Source organism: Oreochromis aureus, linkage group 12, assembly GCF_013358895.1.
Source record: "Oreochromis aureus strain Israel breed Guangdong linkage group 12, ZZ_aureus, whole genome shotgun sequence".
Lineage (NCBI taxonomy): Eukaryota > Metazoa > Chordata > Actinopteri > Cichliformes > Cichlidae > Oreochromis > Oreochromis aureus.
Genome location: NC_052953.1, coordinates 8,114,888 through 8,139,914, shown reverse-complemented (window position 1 = coordinate 8,139,914; position 25,027 = coordinate 8,114,888). Strand labels below are relative to the sequence as shown.

The 25,027-nt window shown below is 37.7% G+C and overlaps 1 protein-coding gene across 2 annotated transcripts in view; it reads right to left on the bottom strand.

Annotated features, from left to right (window-relative positions):
• The window catches only part of ksr2 (kinase suppressor of ras 2), a 112,105-nt gene that overhangs the window by 25,657 nt on the left and 61,421 nt on the right, over positions 1–25,027 (bottom strand). For both annotated transcript variants that reach the window (XM_039620449.1, XM_039620450.1), the window contains 8 exons: positions 24,630–24,802; positions 9,494–9,563; positions 8,168–8,251; positions 7,747–7,832; positions 6,664–6,684; positions 6,223–6,332; positions 3,280–3,448; positions 2,817–2,858 (listed from right to left, as the gene is read on the bottom strand). In XM_039620449.1, the coding sequence (XP_039476383.1) occupies positions 2,817–2,858; positions 3,280–3,448; positions 6,223–6,332; positions 6,664–6,684; positions 7,747–7,832; positions 8,168–8,251; positions 9,494–9,563; positions 24,630–24,802 (755 nt within the window). The remainder of the gene's footprint in view (positions 1–2,816; positions 2,859–3,279; positions 3,449–6,222; positions 6,333–6,663; positions 6,685–7,746; positions 7,833–8,167; positions 8,252–9,493; positions 9,564–24,629; positions 24,803–25,027) is intronic.

The window sequence follows — 25,027 nt, the reverse complement described above, 5'->3', positions numbered from 1 at the left end:
AACTTCTTTGCAGTATTTTTCATCATAAAAATGCTTCCTACCATAAATTTGTAGGAGATTTGCATGCATTTATTGTTAACATGGGCCCGTCAGTCGTCATTTAGGACTACAGGAATAAAATTATTTTTTCCCCACATTAATGGTGTTGATTTAATTGCAATTTTTGATTTGTCATCATTATGCTGTAATGTTTAGCAGTCAAATATGACTTTTTTACTGCTGCAAAAGCCTTTAGGCAGATACTTCATGATACTGAAAACCATAATCAAAGGCATTAGAATATTTTTGGAGGAAGCAGTATACTTATGATAAACACAAATAGAGCAACAAAAAAAAAAAAAAATACATTTGTGTATAAAATATAATGAAGTCATAAATGGCTCCACTTCATCAGTTTTAGTTGCAATAACAGCTTGGTTGTTTGAGGGTTAAAGTGCTTCACCGTAATTGCATCTGCAAATTTTTTTCTAGATATGTACATTTTTCTTGCTTCTTTTCTCTCGTGTGCTGCTTTTACGTTGCTTCTTATGCACCCCGTGAAATCTACCAGATCACAGATTCCCCTTTATTCAATTTGATTTTAGTTTTAGTCATCCTGTTCCAAAACTATCACCTGTTGAAATAACTGGTAGTTTAGTCAGTTTACTAAATTCATAATAACCAAAAAAAAACAAACTAAAGTGTTACATGAATTTCAATGTTTTTTGGTTGCAAATTCCATTCCATCCATCCATTCTCTTCCACTTATCCTTTCGATGGTCATTAGGGGGCTAGGACCTATCCCAGCAACCACAGAGCAAGAGACAGGATACACCCTGAACAGATCGCCAGTCTGTCGCAGGGCTAACACAGAGATACAGACAACCACTCACACTCTTGTTCCTATAGGCAATTTAGAATAGCTAAACCTAACTAACTGCTTATCTTTGCACTGTGGGAGGAAGTCAGAGTACCTGGAGAGAACCCACATAAAAATGAGGAGAACATGCAAGCCTCTCCCCAGAACATGGCTGTAAAACAAGGTTCGGGCTTACAGAATTAAAAAGATAAATCCCCAAACATATATTCCTATGACAACTTTAAAGTACCATAAAACTGATGACAATCTTTGGATAATGAAAAATCAAGCTGCATCTAAGATCTGGATCTTTGTCTGGTTTTCAGAAGTCACTAGAAAATGAATTCATCTAAGCATAGGACCCTAATGTATTGATAGTGTCTGTATTTCTCGAACCATGAGATTCTCTGGGAATATGTACCACCTATCTGCTCAATACATTTTAAAACATGATTTTAAAAAATGTCATTTCAGTTGCAACTTAATTCCTGTCAGAAACCTGTATGTGTTAAATTGTATGTATGTGAGAAGAAAGAATGTATAAGCATGGGAGTCCAAATACACATACGTAAGATGTATGTATTGAAAAGGTAATATGCAGAATCTACACATACAATATGTAAAAGGAGAATGTGTGTATGTAAGTGTGACAATTTATAAATATGAAATGGAAATGGAAATATGTGTGAGTGAAGATTTATGCATGTGAAAAGAGAATATCTTGATGTGAGAGCGTCAGAATGGCTTTTATGGGCTCTTGTATCAAATGCTGTATATAAAGTTATATCCAGCATTTATTTTTCAACTCATCTGCTGTCTTCATTTAAATGCTTCGAAGATAGCTCTACAATCAAAATTCCTGACATTCTAATAGTGGTGATAACACCATATTCTGCTGTATGAAGCACATAGAAAATAGTTTGCATAGTGTGTTTTATTGGTGGAGATGCGAGCAGGTTGGATTCTCCCAACTATTTTTTGCAAGCATTGATCTTCAACATGCAAGACAGAGTAAGGTCAGCTGTGCTGTTGTATCCACCTCTGAAAGACATCAGAGGATTCACTGCTAGACTTGTTGTCTGTATTGGCACACTTTGACAATTTTTTTGATACAAAAACACAAAGAGTGAGCCACAGAAAGCGTTCTCTTTGTAGCATGGTGCATTATAAGCTGGCACCATCTCCTCACAGCGAGGGACATGTTTTTATTTTCTGTGTGGAGTCTGCACTGATGTTGTTATGGATTTGCTCCAAAGACCTGCAAGCCAACAGGGCTGAAAGCTCTAAACTGTCCAGTGTTGGGAATCGGAGGCCCTCATATAATGATGTCGGTGATTCATTTGATAGAATGTCAAATTTTGTGTATCCCATGCCAGCAGAATCTCTGCAGATATATACTCAACCCCACCAAAGTGAACACTTGTATGAAGACCACATATTCCTACATTCTTGTAGTCTTTTCAGAATAAGAGAGAGCAGTAAATATGATAAATGGGATGACTAAGACATTACATCCATGTATAGATTTTTTGATTGATGGTGAACAGTAAGAAGTTGATGTGTTGTTACGTAGTTTATAAAGGTAGCTGAAGTAAAGAGTATGTGTGGCAACAATAATCAGAACATGCTGCAGCTTGCTGAGCACTATAATTATGCATTTCCAAAAATCTGTCTCTTCAGATTTCAGTTACACCTCACTCTTTACCTAACACCACTCCAGCTTGTCTCAGCTATAATAACCTGCCAAATGAGCAAAGACTGTTTGGTACCAGTGTGGGCAAGAGCAAAGAGTCTGGATATTGACAAATCATTAGGAAGCCCAAATGAGACAAGCATGAGTGGGTGTAGAGATTTTTCAAGCAGGCCAAGGTGCGGGGATGAAAACCACCAACAACATCAAAAGGGCCCTCCTTACTCATCCTTGGCTGGATGCGATGCATTAAAGGAAGGGGGAAATAATCAATTTTGAGGTACTTACCGGGGAATATGAACTGTTGCTTGTATTTGAAATAACTGGAGGCTGTGGAAGGCAACAAGAAGAGCTGGAGTTTGATAAAAGTTGGGTAGACTGTCCAAGTTCACATGGCAATTTGTTAGTTGAGTATTCAAAGTCAAATTAGTTTGAACAAATCTATATCGCAATATTATTTGAATTCATAATTTCAACTCAAGGTTTGGTTCTCAATCCCTTCTTTGGCATTTTATTTACTTTTAGCAAAGAAAAATGCTTATTTGAGAAAAAGAAATTAGCTCACAGTTGCAATTACTTAGTTTTGCTTCAGCTCTGACATTCATTTCAGTCATTAGCATAATTCTTGCATTGCAAAATGCTAAGCTAAAAGAGCTAACATACCTTCTTTTAGCATTGTTATTGTCGGCATGTTCCTATGCACCAAACTTTTATAGGGGAATAGGAATTATATGTGTATTAAATAAAATACCTGTCAAGTTGAACTGTTTCTGTTGCCTTGCTGACTGTGGGGAGGGGTGCAGAGGGGAGGGTGGCGTGGCACTGCTGGGCAAAGGAGGAGCCGGGGAGGAAGGGGTGGAGGAGGTGGTGGATGAGGGGTTACTGCTGGAGTCTGGTTGGTATGGGACTGGGATGTGATCCTGAGAAGAGACAGAACAGATAAAGATAAGCATAGGCTTTATTCAGACTTAAGTATTTGTGATTTTAAGGTGAATTTATAGAGTCAACTTTACTAAGTGGGGGCAAATTAGCGTGAGGCTGCAATCGCTAAAAATTCCCCCATGAGAGAGGATAGCTCTGTGGTTGCTCTACGAACAATGAGCTCATTTAAACCACAGTTGAGGTAATGACCAATGTAATCTACCAAGAGCAGCAAATTAATGGAACAAAAATGAGCAGAGCCGATGAGGGAAAGAGTAATGTACTAACCAAAATAATATAGTGTGAGTGCAGGTTGCACACACGTGTTTCTCTCTGGAAACAGCATGGCAATTAAGATAAACAAGAGGCAGCTGAAGGAGAATCAATATGTTTTTGGCAAACTCTGTGGTTAGAAATTCCCGGGGACAGTATGAGTGTATATATGTGTGTCATCGCTGGGTAAATCTGACAACTCAGGTGAAGCACACGATTTATCAAGTGCATCGCTGCCTTACCGCAAACTCTTCTACTTAAAAAATTTGTAATGTGTGTGTTTGTGTGTGCGTGGCTTGGGTGCATATTAAAGAAGTTGCTGTTTCATGCATCGTTTTTTTTTCTCTACACAGCCAGTTTTACATTTTGTAAGATTAGACATTCACGTAACACACTTAAGACCTTTTCAGCCCCATTAATTGTTGTTTGGCATTAATTGTAGATCTAATACAACACGTGGCTATAAGTGTGTGCAATGCAGAGAAATACAACACACAGAAACTGTTTTTATTGTGAATTTCTCTCCAGAAGTGTGACTTAAACCCCAAACACTATAATGTGCAATCTGCAATGAGGCCAGAAATAACTGTCCACACCTTTCAGTTGCACAATTGACACTGCACATATTTAATAAACACCAACTGTAGCTTTTTTTTAATCACTAAAAGAGTTGTATACTGACACAGCTACTAAATCTGGCCCTCAGTTTGTTAATTGTAAAAGGCTCTCGCTCTGCTTTATTGTTCAGCTCTCTCTCCATCTAACTTGGAGTCTCTAGACTGATTTTCTACCTTCAAGGCAGAACTTTTTATTCATTTCAGTACAAAGTGAACATCAGAGACTTGGAACTTGCCTGACAGATGTAATCCATCACAATGAGCAATGTAGTCAACTTTACTTTTCTGTAAAATGTTTCTCATCTTCTCATCTCATCTCATCTCATTTTCATCACATCAGATCAGTTCTTCAGCCGAAGATTTTGCAAAAATCATTTCAGACCTAGATGACAGCCCCTGAGTAGACTCCATCTAGTTTAAATTCAAATAGTTACTTAATATAATCATTTCATACTGAAGTCTAGTCATCCAAAGACTTGGGTGCAGCATTTTATCACAAATAATTCAACTCATTTCATTTTCAGTGAAGTTCCTCCTGACTTTACAGACATAAAATCAATTTATAAATTAAACAATTTGGAAATTTAATCCAGAAAACAAGCAAAAAAAAAAGAAGTACCTGATATTGATGAAAAATAGACAATATTTTTTTGCTCAGCAGCCAAATGTTAAATCTTAGGTGCCCTTGAAATGCAACAACACGTAGAGATTTCAAACTGTTATCCAAAAAGAATACACCAGAGAAAAATTAGACTTTTCAATATGATGGATTATCTTCCTCAAGCAAATTTATATAGTTTCTGCTACTTGATTTTGAAAGCGCACTAGATAGAGGGAAATCAATGGCTGCCTGGAAGGTGATAAAGCAACCTGAAGAGTTAGGGAATACTTTGTAAAAACAAAAATGAAAAAGAAATCAGAGCATCTGTAGTTTGTAATAAACTATCAAAGTCTTTTGTACAAGCAATATAACATTCAATCAAATGTAGGTTAGACTTTAGCAAGACATCATCATCTGCCACAAAAAAGATCAACTCTGACAAATTATATTAAAAAGTAAAGATTGTATCAGTGTGGTATGTGCAGCTCGACTGGTGCACAGCAGATTGTGCTGTGCATATATTTTGATACCCAACGTCAGTAATTTAAACTATGATATAACCACAGTTTGAATTTGCAATTTGAAAAAAACATACAAACAAAAGAAAACTAAATTAATTTAGTTTCTAATTCTTTAAGTAATTATGATATGAATATGAAATCAAATCCAGGGGTTAAATGGTTATTTTTTAATTATAATCACTCCACAAGATAATTGTGCCTAATTATACCTTTAAACTTTAACTTACATTAATCACATCTGAGGAAATAAATTCCAACAGAATTTAGTGATACTACCATTTTACTTTACTGAATAATATTTCAAAGTTTATAACCAAGATTTGAGTTTTGGAAAAGTGAATCTATGAGCAACACAAAACATATGTGCGTTGACAAACCAGTTTCTGAAACTTCTAGACAAAGGTATACATAAAAGCTGTGGCGTTTTGAAGCTCTTACTCACATGTTCACACCTGCCCATTATTTCCTAACAAGCGCGTTTGTTTCACAGTATTTCCAGCATGGTGTTACCACCATGGGAATTTAGTGATAAACTTTTTTCTCTGGAACTGAGCTGAATTTGATAGATGTGCTGGCTGTAAAATATCCAGTGTAGGAAAACAAATCCATCTGTGTAAACATCAATATTGCTGAAGATATTTTCGTACGGTTTCCTGATTCCAAATACACAATGACTCACAAAGCTCCCAAAAATAAATGAAAGCGATATGTAGGACAAGAAATACGCAGATTGTAATACACGGTTTATTTTTTACCCTTACCTTGTTGATTTTGTTGGTTTTGGGGAGCGTCTGACTGATGTGCAGGTCTGTGTACCTGAGCGGGTTGTTGATGTCACATGGCACTGATTCAGTCCGTACCAGACGAGCTACTGCAGAAAAAAAAAAGCATAAAGGAACAATGAAGCACTACGGGAGATTGACATTAAACAGTAATTGCCTGACAGCTTTAGGAAAATTAGACAAATTCTTTATCAGACACTGCTTTTAATATGAAAAAAATGAACAAACTGCCTCTCCTTTAACACCATCCATCTTTTATCACACACACACACACACACACACACACACACACACACACACACACACACACACACACACACACACACTGTTAAAACAAATTTCCTTAAGCAAACTATGTCATTAAAAAACTGTCATTTTCTCTTACGAAGGCAGAGAAGACATCTAATTAGTGCTCTTTACCTTGAGTTATTCCTTGATGATCTTATTTTGAGAAGAAGGAAAGGGGGAAGGCAGAGAGAGGACAAAAGAAAAAAAGAATCTTAATTCTCATAGCAGATAATAGGAATTTCTTCAGTGCTGTCTGTGTCAGTATAAACAGCTCGTGATGCACATTTGTCAAACCTATATGGCTTAATTAATCAGGAGATAGCCTATACCTGCAGAAGCAGTTTCACTTTTACAAATGAAGGCTGAAAAAAATATAACTTCATTTGCTCAGTGGAATCAGATATGTTCAAATATAGTTAATCACGAGAGCTGTAGAGCCATGTCTTTGGGTTGCCTAAAACAAGCGAGAGCTGGATAGCTTCACAAGGCTTGACAAAGGCATTAATCCTGGCTGAGCTGGCTAATAGTCAGGCCTCCCGTACTCTCACACAAGGACTTTAGAAATCTTGTTAACCATTTATTTATTACTTAATTATCTGTTAAACATAACAAAATAAAAACTACTAGTCAACAAGTGTAAAATAACATCTTGATGCATGCTCAATCATCCAGGTAAGTAAATCCCAAAAGGTTGATTCTGTTCATCTGGACGTAGCGTTTACAGAGGGACAAACGTTTCGTCACTCATCCAAGTGACTCATCCAACCTGCTGACTGCAGGTTTCCCCAACCTTATAATAGTACATTGCACAATGACTGAAACCAGCCCACTGAATGAACAATGGGCTGTAAAGTCAGTTCCTTGATCATTAAAATGCAAATTCTCATGGCCATTGATCAACAACTACCGATCAAAGCCCATTGATCATTGAAGTCAATCACAGCATTGTAAGATGGCAAAAGATGTACCCCTAGGCCCCCTCCTTGATTCAGAGATGGTCTTTCCCTTTTCACGTAAATGGCCTCCTTGACTCTGCGCTCAAAACAGCGTTCCTCCCTGGAACGCTTTCGCCATCTTACAATGCTGTGATTGCAGCCATTCCCCAACTCTCTTTGAATGGAATCAGTGGTTTTTGATCAATGATCAACAAAATGTGAAAGTTAGTCAATTTTGTATACACATAATATCAACATTGGAAATGACATCAAAAAATACCTTTGAGGGATTCCCGTCCGCCTCGCTGAATGATCAGTAAATGGCAAGGTGGGGCTTCTTTGGTGCATTTGTTGTGGCACTTCAGCCTGAGTATGCACGAAACAGAGAAACTTGATTAGTGTGTGTCTCATTGTTATGTGGTGTTTATTACACAGCAATAACACCTATGCAAAGTGGGTGGAAAAAGAGACAGTAAATTGGAAATTTATTCAAGTGAGCTGAAAACAAAAGGGGTCACTGACGTGTGTCATGTCGAAAAACAATCAAAAGAGACAAAGGGATATAATTGAAAAACAAGCGGGATGGCACACTAATTAAAGTAATGACAGGAATATAAGCAAATGTGTGGGATTAGATATTAATTACTAATGTGGACACTGACAACAGTGGGTACTGAGCACTGACCAGTACTGATACCTACTTGCAGTTTTTACATTTCAGTCCAAACAACATTCCCTTTCCACATACTATGCATGTCTGGGACATCCAGTATTTTGTGGAAAACCTACAAGCAAAAGAAGAGAAAGTGAGATTCAGAAAAAGGGCATCGATTTTTCACTTGTTGCACATCTATATGACATGAAAGAGCTGAGGATTACAATGAGAGGAACACGGGTTCTGACCTTTTGCCTTTCATAACGTTCTCTCATTCTGACAGAAGGCTTTTGGGAAACATATCTCATTCCCTGCATAACCTTTCTGCAAGGATAATAGATGCCTGAAGAAGCTACTCCTCTGAAAGTGTTTACCTTCCTAATCTCCCTCACCTCCTGATTTAATTTGTGGCCATTTCATTTTCATCTTTCAGTAACACTGTGTGAACGAATAGGCTATATGGTTTTTACATCAATATAACAATCAGTTTGAGTAACGGGAGTTCACAGGCCTGTGTCGCTGCTGAGGATTCCAACACAGTCTCTTCTACAATAAACAAATCCACAATGTACTTTGGTACCAACAACCAATTCCCTTCACACACTGACTAAGTGGTCTGAGCGCATATGTGACTATTGGCTGATGCAATGCCAGCAGTGTGGCTGGCTAATGGCAGGTGACTAATGTAGTCTGACAGAATCAAAATCTCTTTATTGTGCCAATCTTTTTCATCAACTGAGAGGCACAACTTACCCCAACCAACTCCACCTGACTGATTTCTTTAGCAGGCTGTCAGCTATGAGTGATAATATGAAATTAGGAGCCGATTCTGCTTAAAAAAATAATCTTTCAGCACAGGAGAGGCCCTAAAGTGGTGGGTTATTCACTACTTTCCTAAATACATTTATCATAACATGCCAACAATATGATCAAGGGCACACTTCTGAAAACTGCAAACTGACATCAAGGAGGCTGCTGGATGGAATAATGGTATTTCTTAAAACCATTAATCACCTTAATCTTCAAATAACAGCTACATACATTACATTTGTGCTCAGTTTGGCTCCGTATGAAGATGCTTAGAGCTTCTCTTTCCACCTCACAGACTTTCAACAGGAAAAACACCCACGTTCTTGAGGTTGCTAAAATCCTCCAACTAATACTGTAGCTATTGTTTTACTTTTTAGATCATAAGCATCCTGCTTGGAGTCAAGCAGGGTGAGAGAGAGAAAGAGAGACAAAGAGAGAAAGAAAACTGAGTGAGTTACACAAGAAGCCCTTTTTAATTGGACTGCCATTCTATCACAGATGTGAGCATATGCACAGAGGGAACCTCATCCACACTCACCCACATATTTTCTTTTAGGCCTACCTGTGTTTTATTGAATTTCCCAGATCTCTTCGGGGAATCTGTGGGGACCAGCGAGGCACTGAGAGAGTGTCTAGAGATAGAGTGGAAAGAACAGGGCAGAGGCATGGTTTTTACTTTTGTAGGCTGTCAGTATGTCTTTCAGAATTGACTAAATGTCTGGTATTATGTATTACATTTAGCATGTATGGCATTTCAAGGAATAGACTGTTTTTGTAGCAACAAACTGATATTTTGGTGTCAGCTTTAATTAGTTGTAGAGAGTCAGGTTTAATGAGATGCTGTCCTTGTTATCAAGATAGAGTAGGTAGGTAGGTAGATAGTAGAGGCAGAGGGGAAAAAATCAATAGAGCATAGCGTCATGATATTTTGCATGGCAATATCTTATCGATATACTGACACAAAAAAATCCATATCTTATTATATAAATTGCAAATACAATTTGTTAGTACAAATGCTGCAGAATGCTACTGTTGGCTGCTCCCTTATTCACAAGGGGTTTATCACAGCAGGTTGTGATGCATGTTTGATTTAACAGAGTTTTACAATGGATGCTCTTAATGACACAGCTTTTGCCTGTTAGGTAAATAAATATTGTATTTAAACCACTACACCATAGATTAATAAAATCAATTAAAGTCCACCGGATGGCACTGTTAACTTTTTTCTATTGAGGTTAGCAAAGGTGACAATGTGCCGGATGAAGTTGGTAAAACAATATTATGGATTGGAGAAAGCCAAGAAAGCACCATCCGTACTTTAACAGGGACGAGACAAATCGCATTTACAAAGTCAAATCTCCCACACCACCATCATATTATAACAATAGCCAAGGACACCAAAGCCAACTTTAAATCAGCTCAAGCAATATGCAGTGAGTATCAAATGAAACATAGTTTCTACAAAACCTCCTTTGTCTAGTAAGGATCTCACTCTTTCCATAAAAAGGGTAAAACCTTATTGTATCAGTGGGATGATTAGCTGAAAAACCTGGATTCAAAGCAGAAGAACAGCTGTGTAAATAAGTGATAATCTGATGTTCAACCAGTTTTTCAGACACTTTAAAAACATGCAGAATGTTGATGGGGCACCATCTTTGTATATGGGTCTAACAACTGATTTCCAAATACCTGTGTCTCTCAGATCCTTCATCATTATTGTGCCTATACCAAAAACATCGCCAACTCTGGAACGTAAATGCCCAAATTTAAAGTCTGGCTCCACTGTTTGATCGGAGCACATACTGATGTCACTGACTGAAAATCCCTGAACAATCGTGGCTACTGAATTAACAAAATAGAGGTTAATAAATTCCATTACTTTTACCAAACTATGTATTAAGTTTCCATTTATTTGAATTTTGAAGGTTTTTTTTTTTTTTAATTAAAGAAATCAGACTTTGCCTTGCTACTCCTCTCTCTCTGCTGTAGCTGTTGTACCCAGGCACATTTATTGCAGCACTGGGGCTATTTTCATTAATCCAGGTCTCATATAAACATAGGAAGTCCAAATAGGGGCTGGGGATGATAAATTCGCTCACTTTTATACTTTATGCTAGTTATATTCAGATTCCTCCTAAAAGATAATTCAGCTTAGCTTTAGAGCCACACAGAACTTTGGAAAAAAATTCTACTAGCTGTATTAACAGTCCAGGGTTTACTGACGCCTGGAGCTAGGTTTGAATCTTGACTTCTGAAACCGGAAAAATTTGGACAATGGCGTTTTATCATCATCTTCAAATTCACTGGAGTTTGCAATTGGCATTTGAACACTGTTTGACACCGTGCCGACCTCCTTATTTCTGAGTGGCTGCTTTTCACTGGAAATTCTTCATCCTCAAAGGCCACCTCCAGTCCTGCCACAGAGTTAATCAAGTCATCACCACACAGGTGAGCCAGGTTATATGCCGGCCACTCCATTTGTGCTCCCTCTTCTCCAATAACTTATTCTTAAGCGGTCCAGGAGATGGATAGATATCCCCAGGCAATAGTAAGCAGATTGCGTTACTTTTTCCTGTTGTTTATGGAAGAACAAAGGTTTGTGGCCAAGGCATGCTCTCCATATCCAACACTCTTAGCTCCTTTTAATTGATGGCCAACTGTACTAACTAACAGCTGTAACCACATGAAACAGTATTATCGCAAACTTGAACGTCTATAGAAAGACATTTGCAAGTCGGATTGAGAAAAGTTTTAATAGACTAAAAAATACTGATGATTAAAAATAAACCAGTAGAGTCACAACCAGATCTGATCACCCTGTAGCAATCTTAACATCTGTACTGCACTGTGCTGAGATTTTTAACTGTCTTGAATGTTTTCCATGTGTGAATAATCTCTTGTAGAGGGGTGGACTTCAGATTGCTTGGTTTTATAATCCTTCTCAGACTGATAAGCAGCAATAATTGCTTCATTGATCACAAACCATTGCTGATACAGTTCCTCCTTAGCTTCACAGGCATCTGAATGCTCCTCGAAGACATACTCCAGCAGTGCCTTCACATGTTTGAATTCAGTGAAATTGGACTAGACTAAGTTAGACTAGACTAGACAAGTTTTATTAACAGTGTTATTCAGTTGGTCTGTTTGACAGACTGATAAAACAGGTACTGACAAAGTCTGCCTTTGGAGATACAATTTCCAATTGAAAAAGCGATAAGTTGCAATATATGTTATTGCAAAACTTATTATTGCAGTCTTAAACATTTTGCAATATACTATTTTATTGTGCATGAAGAATAATGATAAAATCATATTGTGGAGTCTCTGGTGATTCCCACTTTAAGCTAGGTAGGTATGTATGTAGGCAGGTACAGGAAATAGACAGATGAGTACATGAATAGGTATAAATAATAAGTATTGTATGAAACGAGCAAGACTGCACTATGTAATATAAAATAAAAACTTTTCTCTCTAATGCTCGTTGCAACCTTTTGGGATGAAAACAGAATAAGCTGAATCGGTACCACCTGTTTGAATTGTTTGCTGTAGATATCCCTTGATAACCAGGCTACTTTAGTGCTATCTGTAATCTATTATAAAGAACTCTGGCTTAAAAAGATTTTTACCACAAAAACCTTTCACATGGTCCATTAGTGCTTTCAATAACTGAGCAGCCTGATTCATTCATAAGCCACCTCTTAATACCAGGTGAAAACAGCATCCAACACTGAATTACCTGTGAAGGCGGCTGGATGTGATAGATATGCATTGAGATGATATCACACTCTAAAGACGTGCTGGCTGCAATGATTCAGTAAGAAAAGAGCAATGCTGAAAAATGCTGACATAGTCAAGGGTCATGGTGGAAAAACCTATAATAAAAGCTCATTTTTGGTGTGTTATTTCAATTTCTGCAGAAACTGCACTACTACAAGTCCAAAGGTAATTTTCAGTCACACTTTTACCACAAAATTAAAGAGGAAAAAATATCAAAAAACCTTTACATATTCCTCAGAAGAGTCTATTTTTTTTTGTTATAGATGTTTTATGTTATGATAGGAATGCTAGCTAGAGCGGTCTAAAGCAGACAATAAGGAGCAGGCTGCAGATAGAAAGTTGCATTCCTAATAATTATTTCTAATTTTCAATACCATTTTCACACTTGGCTCTAATAATTCAGCAATTATTAACAGAAATCTGTCATAATGTGTCACAAATGTACCACACTGGGAGAATAAATTTGTTTCATGAAAACAGCACAACTGTATATATGCAGTATTTTGAGATTGTCAGCATACACCAAGACACACTCCCATCTTTCATAACTATTAAATAATATTTTACACAAATGTAAAATACATATAGTTTTCAAAGAGTCTTTATGCACGTATTCATGATTACTCTCTTTCCTGTGCAATACTGAAGACGGTCACTTCAAATAGGCTGAATGGAAGGAAATAAGCTGGGTTGGTTGCAGTATAATTTTCAACTCATATGTATACTACTAAAAATAATCCTGTTTTCATATTTTACACCCCAAAATGAAATATTTTGTAACAACATGATGGGAAGAGAGTAATTGTCTCAATCTGACAAGTGCACACCAAATCCCAAAAATAAATGTCATTTAGGAGTATTTTTTTTACATAAGCCACTGATTTTCTTTTCTAAAATCTTAGGTTGTCTATAAAATATATATTTAGATACAATGTTTCCTAATAGTATCATGATATTTCCCATTAGTTAGGAAAGTCCTGTTATGAAGCCTCCAGCTGAGCATTGTTGTTGTTTCCATCTTGGTGTTGTAAAACCAAAGCAATATATTGCTTTGACTGTGGAACTGAGGATAACACACACTCAGTGCTTAGTCAATGAGAATGGATAATCCACCTTTTTGACTCTAAAAACAACCACATTTCACAAAAGTTTTATTAAATATGACTCCCAGAAACTTTTGTACAACTGCAAATGCTTGTGCCACCACAGCCTTTAAAAAGCATGCAGGTTTCAAATCACGTACAAAACACTTTTATACTATTTATAGTTACAATGCTCAACTTTACACCAGAATACACATAGTATTTATAGTTTGATGAAGATTTGGGTATCTACTATATAGCTAAATTCATCCAGTCTTGCTAATAACGCTTGCTAGCATTAGCGGATAACATAGCCCTACACCATCTAAGTCAAATATGGTCACTTTGGCTTAAGTAAAACTAACAAGGTGGTAATCAAATTTCTATCAATAAGGCATCTGCATGGAGTTTCACAAAACTCTGTCCTTATCCATTGAAATCTAGTGAGGGTTTAAACTTATTGGCATAAGCCTGATACCCAAGTCATTGGCACTGAAGCAAATTTAAGTAAAAAGAAGAAGAAAGTTTTATTACGTTATTTTTATAATGATTTATATTTACTAAATTACTAGGTTTTATGTAAATACATTAACAGTTTTCTTCGATTTTTGTTACTCGAACCAAGCGTTTATCACACAAGTTTCTAAATGGCCTAATGTACTTTTAGTAACACTTTTTCAAAGCGACTGGTGTTTGAAGTTTTAATAACTGCAAGTAAAAAAGATAAGGAAACTTATTTTTTTCATCTGTTGAAAGGAACAGTCAGTTCTATTAATTCATTACAAGGCAGTAAATAATCAGCAGCTGTCGACAGTGCTAATGTCATGGCCCTGGTGCCATGAGCATTTCCTGGTTCCTGAAACACCCTTCCTCCACTCCTCCTCCACTGTCTCCAGGGGCTTGGTGTCTTCTCTCCACACTCCGATGCATTGCTCAATTACACTCAATCAACCTGATAACTCAATATAAAGGGAACTGACATCATCTGCTTTTGTCCCCTTTGTTGGCAACTGGCAGATGATTGGACTTGTCAGTGGTGGAGCCAGAGAGGTTTGTGTGTGGCTTTAACAGCGATGATTTTCTTTAACAAAAATCTTCTATGATCCTGGGACTCCTACAAGAGCAGGTAATGAGCATTTATGTCATGAGAACACAATGAAGGCAATCAAATAAAAGCATAAGCTTAAGACATGACAGAATATTCTGTTTCGAATATGCTTTGCCCTCTACGAGCTGGTGCAGTTGGCTTATGTCTATTAATGTTACAATTTTTCAGTTTCACATATGATTGTGCTAAAATTAAGTATATATTAGATACAGATTAACTACATTAGCATGAAATCCACGGGAACTGTCTCATGATAACAGCCTCCCTGTTTACTGTTCAGATGCTCTGATCATTTTAAAGGCAGATGCCCTGTTGCTGTTGCTTCAAATTCAAAAAAATCTTTAATTATACAAAAATCTATGGTAAAGCTTGACTCTTATATTCATTGTTGTTTTTTTATGTAAAGAAATACATGGAATAAACATGACATGAGCCTCAGCAATGAACTACAGGTGGTTGGGTACACACCTTCATCTCTTTAACAAGGTAAACAGCTTTACTGACCCCTGCTGCTGGGTGGAATCGACAGGTGGCATGTGCAGCATGAGGTCGGCGTGTGGCTGCTATCACTTGTCTGGCTTCTTTCATAGGACAATATGAGGTTGCTTGACTGTACTGTTATATATCAAATATATCAGCTGCTCTTGTAATGCTCCATAAGGACTTGCTATACCATTAAGTGTACTAACTTCCACCGTGCCTGAGAACCATTATCCCCTATCTCTACTCCCCTGCTGCAGTTACAATGTCCTAATGATCCAGCCCTTAATAACCTAAAGTTTGTCTCAGCATTACAGTTTTTGTCCTGGTCTAATGTCACAACTAAACACGCATTTGTTACACTTAGAAGTAGTCGTGCTATCTCGTGAGGAATGAAGGTGAAATATATGCAGAGGAGTTTTAAAGACTCACACACAAACAGAACACTTGATCAGTAAACAGAAAATTAAACTAATTAAAACCTGAAATTGAGCATCTGCGGCGGTGCCAACATGTCGGTTTAACAGTCCGCGGAGGAAAAACAAAGTTGAAGCAATTTGACAGGAGTAAAAGAGCACATATCTGCATACATGGTCACACACGGGTGGCATCTAATCACCTGACGAAACTATCAAAACTTTAAAAAATCCAAAACCATCATAGAAATATAAACTAGGGTGCATACTTTCTAAGTGTTTGCTTGTGTGTGCTTGTGTGTGTGACAGATGAGCCTCCAGGAGCTGACAAACCCAAAGGCGCCAGACAACAGTGTCCTCCTCCATCTTCTCTTATTGGCCTCAGCCTAATTAAGCTGAGGCCTTCCGTCCCCCTCCTCCACTTGCTTGTCATATGACACGCGTCAGGCCATGGGGTTGAGCATGTGTGTGTGTGTGTGTGTGTGTGTGTGTGTGTGTGTGAGAGAGAGAGAGTGGATGTGCATGTGTGTGTATATTTTTATGAAAGTTAAAAAGAAAAATCTAACTACACCGAGAGTCGCAGGGATACGCGTTTCTCTCTGTCCGTGGGTTAAACAGATGGGGCGGGTGTGTGCATGTGTGCAGAGATAAAGAGACTACTCAAGTCTAGGAGCCTACTTACAGCCAAATATAGTTTATTTGACGTTAGACTGAGATGCCTCTCTACCTGATTGACTGAACGCTAAACACTGCTATTCCCCATGGAGAAGAAATTTTTACTGCGGGTAGAGGAGAGAAAAGTGAAGCGAGCGACAATTGAAAAACACAGAACACAAACAACATGAAAAAAAAATCAGACACAAATTCTAATCATTCTCATTGTCAATGCTATTACCAAATCATCTCACCCACACCTACTCTCATCATTTTCAGAATTATCAAGGTCGTAGAGCTCAATGGACAGATTGCAGCACTTTGGCAGTTTGGATAAAAGCTTCAATCAAATGGTTGAATGCAATCAACGGCACACATAACTGGCACAGTACAATCAAGAGATAATCAATAGCTTACGTCTGGAATACCAAACAAATACAGCAGAACACACCATTAGAACAGACGGTTTCTATGAGAATGTGAAGCATGTTTAACAAGATAAGGGTCTGACATGAGGGTATACATACAACGGACTGGGCAGAGCAGCAGAAAAAGTCAACGGGACTGTAAAAATGTGTGGGCGTTTGCTGCATAATGTGCTGCAATATTGTACATGAGTGTTATAGGACTGACATGTTGCACACTCCATCTTATTATTCTTATTATTCCCCAAAAATTACACAGTTGAACAAAGTATTGTATTTGTTTGTGGAATAGCACAAGACATAAATGAAGGAAGGGGTGGTATTTTTTTTTTTCTTTTCTATTCCCATGTGACGAAAAAAAAAAAGAGGAACAGGAGAAAAGCAAGGTTGCACAGTTGCTATGACAACAGCAACACGCCGATCTGGCTTTTTTTTCTCTTTGCAAAAAAACCATATACATATATATATATATGAGTGTGTGTGTTAACATCTTTGATAAACAAGAACACACAGATACATAATTGCAAATAGCATATATGCACATGCACAAAAGCTGTGATACACTGACAATAGCAATCACAGCGCTGGAAAAACAGCAATTATCTTGAATGAAACAAGTATCTCAACACTGCCTTATAGATGGTGGGAGTCTTTTAAGATTGCCGGTTTAAACATGCCAGTGAGGCAGAGGGAGGAGGGATGGGAGAACAGATGATGCCTGGAGGTCTTATGGCTCGGTAAAGACTTCCTCAGTTGGAGAACTCGAGCTTCTTGGAGCACGCAGACAAGTAACCCAACCAACAGGCACAGCATGTTTTAGTAGTGAGGCAAATCTTAGCCAACAAAAGGCTTTCAGGTTCCACCCTCTGTCCCTATGCACCCATGTCAAGGCCCATTGCTTTTGGAAAACACTGACAGCAACAGCTATTTGTTTCAGTAAATACAAAAATTTGCTGAGCAAACTGAGCCCTTATGCCTCCCACGTGCCACTCCATCTTATATCAAATTGAATAAACCAATTAAATTAGGGGAATGCTTCTGTGGTGCACATATCAGTCTTTTCTCAATTTCTCAAAACCTGTTGTTTTTGTTACATTATCCTGCTGGCTAGTTGTCTATTAAACCATTTTGTTTAGATTAACTGAGCTGTCAGTGGGATCTTTTGTACCCACAGTGTTAAGAAAGACTCCTCTGACTTGTGGCATTTCTTTCTAACACCTTAGAGCTAATATAAAGCACGGATCAGTCTGACACTAACTGACCAGTGTTTATGAACCCATCTTCAGAGTTTCAGGGTAAGACCTCGATGAGAAAGTTTCAAGCCAGATTGAAAGTAAATTAGATCCTGCTAACAAGCTTTTACAGTCTGGAAAGCAGTTTTTACTTAGTAGTCAGATGGTACAGGACAAGACAATTAAATGAAAAGTTAGTACATAGTTTTAAACAACAAACAAACAACAAACAGTAGGGGAGCATTGGCTGAGAGGCCAAAAACAGATACACATCCACACTTACAGCAAATTTTAGAATCACCAATTAACATTGCATGTCTGCAGACTGTCAAAGAGAACATACACATGCAAAGGGGAATAAATTGCAGTCAGGGAAACAAATATGTATTAGGGCAAAGGGCACTGCACTACTCTACCTTCTTTCAATGCAGTATTTATTTTTTTAAATTAAAATTTATAGATTTTCTGGTTTTGATCAAGAACAAGAACAATTGTTAAAAAAAAACGTAGTTTGGTAAGTTTTACTAGCCACAAAGCAACAAAGTGATGACTCTCCAAGCCTGAGTCATCATGTCAACATCTGTCTTTTCAATCTCATGTACTAATGGCTGTGTATCTTTCCTAGAATACTAAACTGAGACCGACTAAACTGTTCTTCTTAGATAGCCAGTTTTCCTCACGCTGTTTTAATTTCAGTGGTTATTTAGAGCCCTTATCTATTTGCCAATTCTCAAAGGGACCTCCATTGTGGTACCACATTTGGTTGCTAGGAGATCTGTGACGCAACACGCAACTGCAAAGCATCTATGCAAGGTTAGGCAGAGTGGGTGACGTCACTGGCAAACATGTAGAATTAAAAAGAGTGAGTTGTGTACAAAGCACATGAACATTTAAGCCATTTATATCCACAAGCACACACTCTCAGACTCCCACACTCTCTATCCCTCCCTCTCTCGTTCCATCTTACTCACGCACAAATACACACATCAGTTTTGCAGCAGGCGTGTGTTTTGGTCCATTGCCAGCGCTTGTACTGGATCTCCAAGTGGACACAAGGCATCATCACAAGCCAGGGAGTCTATCTAAGCCAACTGTGTGAACTCAAAACAGCCTGAGGCACTAGAGGTGAGCTGCCCATACAAAAATGTCCCTCTGTGGCTATCATAACTTTTCAGATTGGACAAACAATGACTTATCATACCACCTGGAGCAAGAACAAGAGCTCCAGAAAATTAAGTCTCACTAGCATAGCCATTCTAATGTTTATTGCGTGTAGGTGTTTGGTTATATGTAGTGTACGTGTCAAAACGTCAGTAAATAATTTCACTTTTTAGAAGCAAGAATCTTCCCCTTTTTTTCTTGTTTCTCTGTTTTCTTGAACAGGCATCGGTGGATAATGAAGTTGCAGAACCCTGGGCACAAATGTTTGCCTGGCAAGAGCCACTTGTTTTTCAGTAATTAGACATAATTTAGAACAGGATAAAATAGTTCATCATCAAATCATTATAGAGAGCAATTTACCTCACCGGATAATGAAAAGAACCCATCACAATACAACTTCAAATGAAAAATAAAGCAGACTTTTATCTTTTTTTTCCATCAGGAAAACTTTCTGCGACAAGATTAAAAAAAAAAATAGTCCTTTAAACCTGCAATCACACTTACGCTGTGTTCTCCGGGTCCAAAGAAGCAACATTACACTTTCACAGCTCTTTGTTATGTTGGCAGTTCAGCTATCCTGGCGATAATGTGAGGTTACAGGAGTTTATGCGCTAATAGAGCTTTTTCACAGCAGACATTTTGGCATACCATAGCATGAAAAGCACAGCTGTGATTAATACTATAAATGATGAGTGCCTTCCATTTAGGTGAGCCAATTCCAGAGTCCTAATAATGACCATGTTGGCATTGCTTTCTGACTCAGTTACTAAAACCCGACTGCATTAAAAAAAACATTATTTCACCTGCCATATTCATGCTCTGATGAGTCAAAATAGCTCCTCTTAGAGTACTGTGCAATATCAAGCCATCCCTCATTTCTTTATGTTTTACATAAATGTAAATACAGTCTATAAGGCAAAACCAGTTTGCACAATTATAAAAAGCTTGAAAGTAATTATTTAATTCTTCAACAAAGCCTGAACTCTCTTAGGCAAGCCTGTTTGTAATTTCTTTAAGTCGTCTTCAGGACTAGTTCTCCAGGCTTCTGCAAAGCTCTTCTTTGCATGTTGGCTGCCTTTTGTTCTGTTCTCTGTCAACATGATCCCACATTGCTTCAGTGTTGATGTCTAGGCTCTGAGGAGGCCAATCCATGACTGATAGTGTTCCATTGTGTGTTTGTCTGACTAGGTATGCTATTACTGTATTGGCAATCTGTTTGGGATCCTTGTCATGCTAAAAAAATAAAGCCGCTGCCAATCAGATGCTTTCCAGATGTTATTGTATTGCAGGAGAAAATATGATGGTACTTTTCTGTGTTTATAATCCCATAAACTTTGATGAGATCTCAACACCACTGGCTGAAATTCAGCGACAAACCATTACAGAGCCTCAACCATGTTTTACAGATGGTGGTAGACTCACACTATTATACTCCCTTACTTACTGATAGCAATTTTTTATTATGTGACTTTTAGATACTATATATTTGCTCTATATCGTTTTTTTAGGCTTCTTACTTCTTCTTTATCCTCCACCTAGCCAGTTTCCAAAATTGTTTTAAGGACATACCACATGCTATACCGAGATGCCACGTTTTCTGCTAATTCTTTGGGAATCAACTTTTTTGTGCAAAAATACTGTTTTATTCCTGTCACACTGTGTTATCGTTGACATTTTTCCTTGATTCAACTGAAGAAATTGGAGCAAATTATGTGCTTATTATGTGCTTTTGTGACAGGCTGCTAGGAAACAAAAACAAAATCCTAAAATTAACCCCAAACACATTTCTCTAAAAATGCTCACGTTCAAGGACCACACTAAAAATAAACGAAAAAGCTGCCAATGTCTGAAGAAAAAGTCCTTCAGAAGAACTATTGCTCAAGGCCTCTTAAAAAAATGAGAAGGAAAGTCCAGCTCCTAGGAAGCAAAATATAAAGAAATGAGGTCTGACTGAAGATTTTTGCACAGTTCTGTATGTGATACACCAACGTGTACATGTAAGATAAATCAATTTTATCGCATTTAGGACACAGTCATTTAATTTCCCAGCCAAGTGTGGATTTACCATGTGCAGTGCATTTGAAGTGCATAGCATGATGGTATTATTTTTACTGGGGCTTTTTAACTCAAATAGCTCCATTAAAAACTCAGCTTACAAATTTCCTCCCTTAGATGTGATCCATCGATTGGAATCATCCAGTAGGAATGGTAGAAATGTCAAATGCAAGCGACAGATGATTAATAGATATAATGTGATAGAATAATAGTCTTATTATTTTAAATTGAATAAAGACCAACACACACAATAATCAGTAGCTGCAGATTAAATGCGAAGCTATCTGCAGCTTGTCTCCAGAACCTAACAAAGTGCCAAGGAGTCCCTGAGCCGAAATACACCACTGTAATGGAATTATATTTGTAATCATAACCAGTTTCTCAAGGTAGAAAGCCAAACAAACTGCTGACGTCTCAGCTTCAACTGGGCACTGACTCATCCCTGGCAGACAGCGTTTGGTCCTGGTTACCTCAGCCAGTCTCGTAGCTCCTCCGCATGTTTTGATTCAAACGACTTGCAAGATAAGTAATAACACTGCTGGCTGGAGGGCCCTGACGTATGAGATGGCTGTGATACCATAAACCCAAACATAGACACGGGATGGATGTTTAGCCTGGCTGACCTGGCAGTCGCATTCTTGCCCAAATGCTCACACAAGCGTTCACACACACACACAAACAGATTCCTGAACTACTATTCCTCTGGGCAACTTTGTAAATATTTTTTTTCTCTGCTCTGTTATTTATAATGAAACACAATGAGCAAATAGTGATCTGATGATTCATGCTGTCTTTTTTCGTTAAGCACAATTTTGCCATGCCGGTCTTTGTGTCAGCTATTGTGTAAAATTTTGTTTGTTATTTTACCAAACAAGTACATTTTTCCACCTGGTTATCAATATGATAAAATATATAAAGTAGATTTTGTAAAAGCTTACAGTTAATTTAACAAAGATAGACGTAATCCCTTTTTTTTTCTTTTGCAGTCAGTGCTCGAGTTGTAAATAAATAAATAAAGTTCCACATAAAAACAGAACTTGGATGTTGCCCTTCAGCATTTAGTGTAATTGACACCGGCACAAACAGTCTTTCTAACAGTCAGCTGTACTGGGGAAAACTGCAAAGCATGCCTCAAGGAAATAGCTCACATTAAAGTGAGAAATCACAGGTGATATTTCAGAGCAAGCAAGCTCAATGACTCCTCCCAAAGAGCCTTAAGGGTGTATGAAGCTGTACGACTCCTTCAAACTTGTCCACAGTAGAGCGCTTATTTTGGATTGCGGGTATAAAGGCAGGTTTCCAAACCAAGCTGTGATACCCACCGTGTCTAATAATGCTTTCTAGTACAACAGGATAAAAAAAGGCAATGTGTACTTCCTCCAACTCCAAAACTCTTTATCTACGTAAGAAGTATATTTGTGCTATAGCCTAGAGCAGACCGTGTTAACTTGGACGATGCAGTTTGGTGGTTTTTCAGTTCGCACTCCCACGACACATACAGGAGGGGACATATAGAAGTATTCTCAATGAGAATAAAACAGTAAATCCATTCTCTGATCGATTTATGTCTTGTTTTTACAAACCGTGCTCACCTCACAGAAGCCACCACTTCTTATTTGGTCAAGCTTAAAGCTCACGTTGCAAGTTCTGATTTGCACAGTGTGAAAAAAGACACTTTTCTTGGGGCTATTCACAGTTTTATTTACAACATGCTCACTTTAATGTTCTCCAGCTGCATAAAAGGATGTGCTGTGAGAGCAGATCTATTGCTCAGGTAGCATGATGAGTTGACTAGAATCATCATATCAGGACAAACCTACTCTTCAACATGATGAGATAATTACTTATTTACTTAGAAAGAAACAACGCATCCCCCCTTAACAGGAGCTCATAAACTGTAGCTAATACCTGTGTAATAACTGTGGTTAATAAATCATTATCTAATCCTTTAAATGTCACTTCTATACATAGGCCTTCTATTAAAGCTAGACATGGTGTCCAAGTTTGAAAATTAAACCGATGCACAAGTGCCTTTAACCTGCTTTTTTTTTTTTTTTTTTTTTTTTTTTGTAATTATAATGTGGTAACTCTTCTGGTTGAAAAAGAACATAGGTCCATTTGAAAATAGCCCACTGCTCACTCAATCTATGACCTCAGGAAACACTTTTCTTTTTTCTGAAGTTCATAGTCTCTTTGCCTATTTTCAACATTTACTTCTTACATCCAGTTTCAAAACACCTAGACCATGACTTTTAAAAACATCCCTTCACAAACCAAAAGATACCACAGAGACCATATCCATCTTTTATATATTATCTGTGGGTATAAGCCAGCATCTCTGGCTGCAAATATCTGTAAATGGAGGTAGCAGTTTTTCAATCTCTTATTAAGCTAATGGAAAAAGAAATCTGAATTAGAAATAATAATTCATATATCACTGTTTTTCATCACAGTTTTTCTGTATTTGATTGTAAAACATACTTTTTAATATTTTAGTAATAATTTTCTATCAGAAATCAAGTATCGTCACAGATGAACCTCCCTAACCCAGACATTTTTACAAGCTTTGTCCTTTTTGTGTTATTAAGTAACTTATAGTTTTGGTCCAAACTTTGCACATCTGTACCTGTTTTGTCATACTAAACGTATTAGCATTTGAGAATATGCCATTAATTTCACATATATCAATTTCCCCTTTCACCTCCTTTCTTTCTTTTCCTAAATGTGTGATTATTCCATGTCATGCCTCTACCAACAAGTATGCACGGCTGTGTCCCTTATACCAGTTAGTGAAGTTTTGCATGGATTCCGAACACTGAGTGTTATCCATTCATCACCCGTTTCATTGACAAGACTTCCATTACTTTGTTTCCCTGCATTTCCCCCATCTCCTCCTCAATCTAATGGCTTCCGCAGAATGTCTTAATGTATCAGCCAATAAGGCTGCTAGTGTGCAGCAACACACAACCTCCGGTCATTATTGTCACGACCTGATTGTCCATTTGTTGCATTTACCAGCAGAGCTGTACTTAAGCATTTTTAACAAAAATAATTACTTTCAGCAGTTAAATAAGAGCAGTTAAAGTGAGTGGTTTCTGCAGGTGGCAAGGCATAGTGACAAAAACTGATGAACCAACTGAGAGTTGACCCAACTAAAAGCAGAGCAACATCCCAGGAATGAAACATTGCCAGAGAACTAATCAGAGTAGTAGTAGAGTATATTATGAAAAGGATACGTTTAAAGTATTAAGAAAAATGTCATTTCATAAAAAATGAGTGTGCGATATTTAAAAAAGATGTTCACTTACTTGCAGAGGGTGTTTCGGCATGAACAGGTGGTGTAGAAGGGATGAAAGAGGGGAAGAAGAAGGATCGCAGAGATCGTTCAGTGTGGAGGGGTGAGCGCTGTGTGGGCAGGTTCTCACAGCTGCCCACACTGCTGTGGATCTTAAGGTTCAAGGGCTTGGTCTTCTTCTTGGCTCTGGTGGACAACAGACAAGAGAAAAATATAAAATCGAGACATCAGAGGTGAGTACAGCAAAACTAAACAAGAAACCAACATGTTAAAATGATATTTACTATAATTAAACAGTCTGGACATATTTTTTCTGCAAAAACAACCAAAACTCAAAGCTGGACAGGAAGGCTGCACAGATTTTGGGGTATAGCTATTCCTGTGGTCACAACCAAGGTACAAAAACTGCAG